This window comes from Pithys albifrons, chromosome 6, assembly GCF_047495875.1.
Source record: "Pithys albifrons albifrons isolate INPA30051 chromosome 6, PitAlb_v1, whole genome shotgun sequence".
Classification (NCBI taxonomy): domain Eukaryota; kingdom Metazoa; phylum Chordata; class Aves; order Passeriformes; family Thamnophilidae; genus Pithys; species Pithys albifrons.
The window spans coordinates 28,488,102-28,494,101 of record NC_092463.1 but is presented as its reverse complement, the minus strand read 5'-3'; the positions used below and the strand labels follow the sequence as shown (position 1 = coordinate 28,494,101).

At 48.5% G+C, this 6,000-nt stretch overlaps 1 protein-coding gene across 2 annotated transcripts in view; it reads left to right on the top strand.

Annotated features, from left to right (window-relative positions):
• Window positions 1-372: 372 nt before the first annotated feature.
• The window catches only part of SCFD1 (sec1 family domain containing 1), a 50,258-nt gene continuing 44,630 nt past the window's right edge, over window positions 373-6,000 (top strand). Inside the window, exons 1-2 of one of the 2 annotated variants that reach the window (XM_071557997.1) lie at window positions 373-446; window positions 5,407-5,477. In XM_071557997.1, coding sequence (XP_071414098.1) covers window positions 416-446; window positions 5,407-5,477 — 102 coding nt within the window. In that variant the 5' untranslated portion in view covers window positions 373-415. Of the gene's footprint in view, window positions 447-5,228; window positions 5,235-5,403; window positions 5,478-6,000 lie in introns of those variants that run through there. The other variant, XM_071557998.1, reaches the window with a different exon arrangement.

Here is a 6,000-nt window from a genome sequence, read left to right as displayed (position 1 = left end):
CCCGTCCTTTCATGTAGTCAATCCGATGTGGCTGAGCTGGACGTATCCAAGCTGCTCCAGTTACCTCCTTCAAACATCAGTGCGGGAGCCGAACCTGCTCATGTCGCTTGTTGCTCGGGAGGAGGGGAAAGGTGGGAAGGGCTGTCCCCCGGCCCCTGTCAGCGGCGCTCTCCGCGACTCAGGCGGGCCCCGCACACCCGGGGGCTCCGGGCGGGCCCGCACACCTGGCGGCACCGAGCGGGCTCCGGCACACCTGGGGACTCCGGGTGGGTCCTCCACACCCGGGGGCTCCGGGCGGGCCCGGCACACCTGGCGGCGCCGGAGGAGGCGCAGCCGGGCCGGCCCCACCCCTCGCCGGGTCCGCCACGTGTCGCGGCGGCTGCGCAGGCGGCGCGTGGGGCGGCGCGGCGGGAAGATGGCGGCTGGGATCCGGGAGAAGCAGACAGGTGAGCGCTGCCCGCCGCGCCCGCCCTGCGGCGGCGCCTTCCCGGGGCTCGGGCAGGGAGGGAGCAGGGCCGGCTACACGCTGCCGCCGGCGGCGCCTGCCTGTGTCCCCGCGGGGCGGGGTGTGGGCGCCGCCCCGCCTCCGCCGGGGGTTCGCTCCCTTTCGCCGGGCTTGAGGCTCCTGGCAGGGGGGTGGCGGCCCCTCCACCCCGCTCTCCCCGGTGGCAGCGGGGCCGCCGCTCCGCCGCCTCTGCAGCGCATGCCCGGCACAGTGGGGCCCGGGGGCCTCGGGCCGCGGCTTTCGCCGAGGGGCCGCACCCGGCAGGGCCCCGGGGCACGGCTGCAGCCGCCCCGGCGGGGGGAAGGCGCCCCCGGGGAGGGCCGGGACGGGAGCGGTGCCTCCTCCCGCGGCCCTGGGGTGCGCACCCTCCTTCCTGGCTTCCTTTTGCCCGTGAGAAGGGTCGAAGAGAAATTGCGTGTAATGATGCAAAAATAAAGCTGCTGTCGTGATGGTCGTGTTAAAACAACACGCATCCGAGCGTGTACTGACCCTCAAGAAGCTGAGAACACGAGATTAACAACTAACCTAACGATGCAGGTTTCTGTGAGCAAAGGGTTTGTTTTTCAGTCCTTTCTGATACATTGCTAAGAGTCCTTAATTGTCTCTGTCTCCATGCAGCTTTGTAGAGCCTAAAGCGTAGAGAATGTCAACTCCTCAGTCCTCTGCTTCCCTTCTTGCCAAAGTTGTTGTCAGTAGTTTGATCTATAATTTTGCCACTTTCTCCTTGAGAACTGCATTATCTTTGGTGATATAGACGGTTCTGGATGCATTTCTTTAGCATGAACTATTTAAAATCATCTGCCTAAAAATCTCTTGAGTCTCTGCATGGATCCTAAGTATTTACTAGTATGCTCCATCTTTTTGTACCAGGAGTCTACTTTCTGAATTCTGATTGCTGTTTCCATATGCCATGGTGGTGCTATTTGATGTTCCTTTGCAATCCTTTGTTTTTCTTTTCTTTGTTACCTTTGTAATAAAGCTAATTTTCTTTGAGCTCATATTCTCTGCGGCTTTATTATTTTCCGTGGTGCTTCACCGTGTTCTTAGAGTGGTTTGGGGTGGAAGGGACCTTTGAGATCATGTAGTTCCAACCCCTGCCCTGCTATGGGCAGGGACACCTTCCACTTAGAGCCCCATCCGACCTGGCGTTGAACACTTCCAGGGATGGGGCATCCACGGCTTCCCTGGACTACCAATTCCAGTGCCTCACCACCCTCATAGGGAAGAATTTCTACCTTGTATTTAATCTAAACCTACTCTCTTTCAGCTTCAGGCCATTCCCCCTTGTCCTATCACTGCAACCCCTTGTGAAAAATCCTCTCCAGCATTCTTGTAACCGTTTTAGGTACTGGAAGGCTGCTGTGAGCTCTCCCTGGAGCGTTCTGTTCTCTAGGCTCAACAAACCCAACTCCCTCTGCCTGCGCTCGTAGGAGAAAGATTCCAACCTCCAGACCATCTTGGTGCCTCTTCTCTGGACTTGATCCAGCAGGCCTCTATTACATTGCAAGCCCCAGAGCTGGGTGCAGTACTTCAGGTGGGCTCTCACCAGAGCAGAGTAGAGGGGCAGAATCCCTTCCCTCAACCTGCTGGCCATGCTGCTTTTGATGCAGCCCAGGGTTCAGCTGGCTTTGTGGGCTGCAAGTGCACATTGCGAGGTCATGTCAAGCTTCTCATCCACCAACACCCCCAAGTCCTTCTCAGGGTTGCTCTAAAGCCATTATCCACCCAGCCTGTATTCGTGTTTGGGATTGCTCCAGCCTAGCTGCAGGACCTTGCACTTGGCTTTGTTGAACTTCATGAGGTTTGCATAGTTCCACCTTTCAAGCCTGTCAAAATCCATCGAGATGGCATCCCTTCCCTCCACCTTATTGAGGAGGAATTTCTTCACAGAATGTGTTATTAAACATTGAAATGTGGTGCCCAGGGAGGTGGTGGAGACACCATCCCTGGAGGTGTTCAGGAAACAACTGGATGTGGCACTTGTACCATGTTGTAGTTGACAACATGGTGATCAATCAAAGGTTGGACTCAATCTCAGAGGTCTTTTCCAATCTAAACAATTCTGTGATCTCACCACACAGCACACCTGCTGAGGGTTCACTCAGTCCCACTGTCCATTGTTAGTTGATTATTTTGGTCTGCCTTTACCACTGAACCCATGTTGTCTTCTGTTGGGGAAACCTTTTGCAAGAAGATAGATACAACAACTGAAAGATACATAGAAAAAGGAAACTATTTATTATCATTCAGTGTTTGTATTTCCGTGTGTGTACACCATCTGTTGTGACCTTTATACTGATTCACAACCAGTCAAAGAATATCATTGTGCAAGCATGGTAAAAACATGATCCTTGCCCCAGGGAACAATCAGCATAAATGTAAATGGAATGGCAGTATGAGTACGAAAGAAGAAACTCAGAGACTTGCTAAATATTTGTCATGATTGTCACAGCACATCACTAGTCTGATTACTGTCTTCCTTCTCAGAGAGCTCATGCTAAGTTTTACTTGAGATGATAAACTCTGCAAAGCACCTGTTTCAGCTCCAGTAGTACCAAGATACATAACCATACAGCTTTAAAAATACCGCTCATAGAGCTCAAGATGTCACCAGCAGTGAGGGCCCAAATAATCCAGGAGCAGCTTGTAATCAACTTTCAGGACTACTCCATGGTGTTTAAAAACAAGGAAAGAAAAAAAGTATGAAGCAAGTGGAAGGCTGGCTTCCAGGGAGACTCAACACTCGCTGCTAACTGGGATCTCATAGTCATGTTTCACTGCTAGTAATGCCATTTAAAAGGGAAGTACACAGAAGGAAGCAGGGATAGGCTCTAAAAAGAGGACTTTGGAAACATTGCCTTGGCATGGATAGATGAGCGTTAGGAAAGCTGAAGTTCAGCTGAAGTTGAACCATGCAGCCAATGCCTAGAGAAATGAGAAATGCTTCTGCTGCAATATTAGTAGCAGAAATGTGAATAAGAACAAATGTTGGGTCATTGCTAAGTGGAGCGGATTATTCAGTGGTATTATTCAGTGGTAGATACGGTAGACAGAGATAAGGCTGAGGTACACAATGTTGCCTTTGTCTTCACCAGCCTTGGCTTCAGCAAGACATTTGACAGTGTGGTTCTTGTATCCAAGTTAGGATGTTACAGGCTGGATGGGTGAGCAGCTAGATAAATTAAAAACGGCTGGATGGTCACGCTCAGGGTTGTGATTAAGGAGACATAATGTATCAAGAGACTGTAACAACTGGAGGGCTGCATGAGTTTATTCTGTGACCTCTCCTGTTTAAAATCTCTTGCCAGTCACCTGGAGGACATGTCGAGGGTACTCTGATTAGTGTGCAGGTGACAACAATCTTGGGGAATCTGTCCTTTTTGAGGGCAGAGCTGCTACTCAGAAGCACCTAGATGGGTAAGAGGAATGGGCCAGCAGAGATCTTATGAAATTTAACAGTGACAAATGTAAATTCCTGCACCTAGAAAGGAAGAACCGCTTGCAACATACAGGCAACAGTGGGGGGGATTGCCAGACTGGAAATCAATGTGGGATTGCCAGACTGGTTGCTGGAGAGCAGCTCTGCCAAAAAGGCCTGCGAGGGATCTCAGTGGATAGCAAACTGAACATGAGCCCACTGTGAGCCCCTCCATAGCAGCATCCTGGGCCCTATTCACAGAAGCACAGCCAGCTGAGGGAAGGGAGTGATTATCTCACCCTGCCCAGCCCCTGGAGACCACGTCTAGATACTGCATCAAGTTTGTGGCTACAGTGCAGGAAAGCTGTCCATCTGTTGGAGGAAGTCAGCAGTGACTACCACAGTGGTCAGGGGCTTGAGCACTGAGGTGAGGCTGTAGCAGTAGGGCTTGTTTTGCCTGCAAAAAGGCAGCTTCAGGGGCGACCCAACAGCAGCTCCCCAGTACCAATGGGCACCACTGAGAAGGTGGAGCCAGGCTCCTTTGTAGTGGTGTATGGCAATAGGATGAGGGACAACAGGCATAAATTACATAACATAAATGAGATGTTCAAACAGAATATAAGGAAAAACGTCTTCCCCTACAGGGACAATCAGTGCCACAGGTTGCACAGTGTGGTTGTAGCATCTCTGCTGGTGGAGACTTGACTGGATAAAGGCCTGAACAGCATGGCCTAGCCTCACAGATGACCCTGCTTGAGCAGCAGGTTGAACTGGAGGTCTCCCAAAGTCCTCTCTAGCTTGAGCTGTACTGTGATACTGTAAATCCCAGGAGAGTGCACTGAATGTGCTTACAAGCTTCATTCAGCCAGAGCAAGTAGTTAAGTGTTTCTACTGCTCTCCATTTATGAGCAAGGTGGTATGCTCTGATTGCTGGAAGTTTTTCCTCTTTGAAAAACTTTGTGATGATTATGAGTTTGAAGAGATTACCCACTAATTTATATTGATGCAAATAGTCTTTTGCTGCTAGTCAGAGATAGGAGAGCAGCACACTGTGTTGTTGAATCAGATTTATAAATTAGATTTAGGTCAAGGAATCTGCTTTGGTTTCTGTGTTAAATGGTAAGTTAAAGTTCATTGTTGTTTCAAAGTGTTTTCTAGCTGCAAATTAAGGGCATTTTTTAACCCCTTAAAGCAGCAATTTCCTCATATGAGTTCTCAAAATATTTTAAAATGTGTGTCAGACTTAGTAAGGCATAAAGGTATTTTTTTTGTGTGTGTATAATGTTGTTCCGGTGGGATGGGAGAAGCAGATCAAGGAATAAATCAAAGTAGTTCCTACTGTCCAGAATGTACCTTCAGGAAGATACTATAACTATTTTTAAGGTAAACCTTGTCATATATATGTAGCCTATTTAACTAATCCTGCTAATCACTGTTGTTGAAGTGTAATGAGAGTAAAGAGTTCTTTGGCTTTATTTTCCAGTGGCTTTGAAACGTATGCTGAACTTCAATGTTCCTCCTGTTAAAAACAGCACAGGAGAACCAGTATGGAAGGTAAGAACTCTTTGAACAGGAACATGTTATAATTTTATAGTGTTCAGAAAAGTTCAGATTTGCAGATTTTAACGAAGTCAAGTTCATCTTCTCTATGTTGTTAACTTGTACAAAATATTTTTTCCTGTTATGTTTTGCATATACAGAACTGATTATCAGAACTGCTGAGAGAAACTCAGATGCTGGTTTCTTGATCACCGAATGACTGACTGATTCTTTAGGCAATATTTTAATGAGTAACTGAGGAGGATATTTTTGAAATATATGGAGGTCTCATTCATACTGTTGGCAGAAGGTTGCACGATACCTTCGAGCTAAACTGAAAGTCAGAAAGAAGCCCATACAAAGGGAAGAACTATTGATAGCCTTGAACAAGCTGAGCTCAGGCTGCCTTTATTACCTTTAAAATGTCACTTGTAGTTCATGAGAAGTTGTTGCTACTACAAAGCGTATATTCTGTCTATTCATCTGTTGTCTTTTTCACTAATTCTTTTTTTCCCTCTCTGCTTCTCCTTTTGTTTTC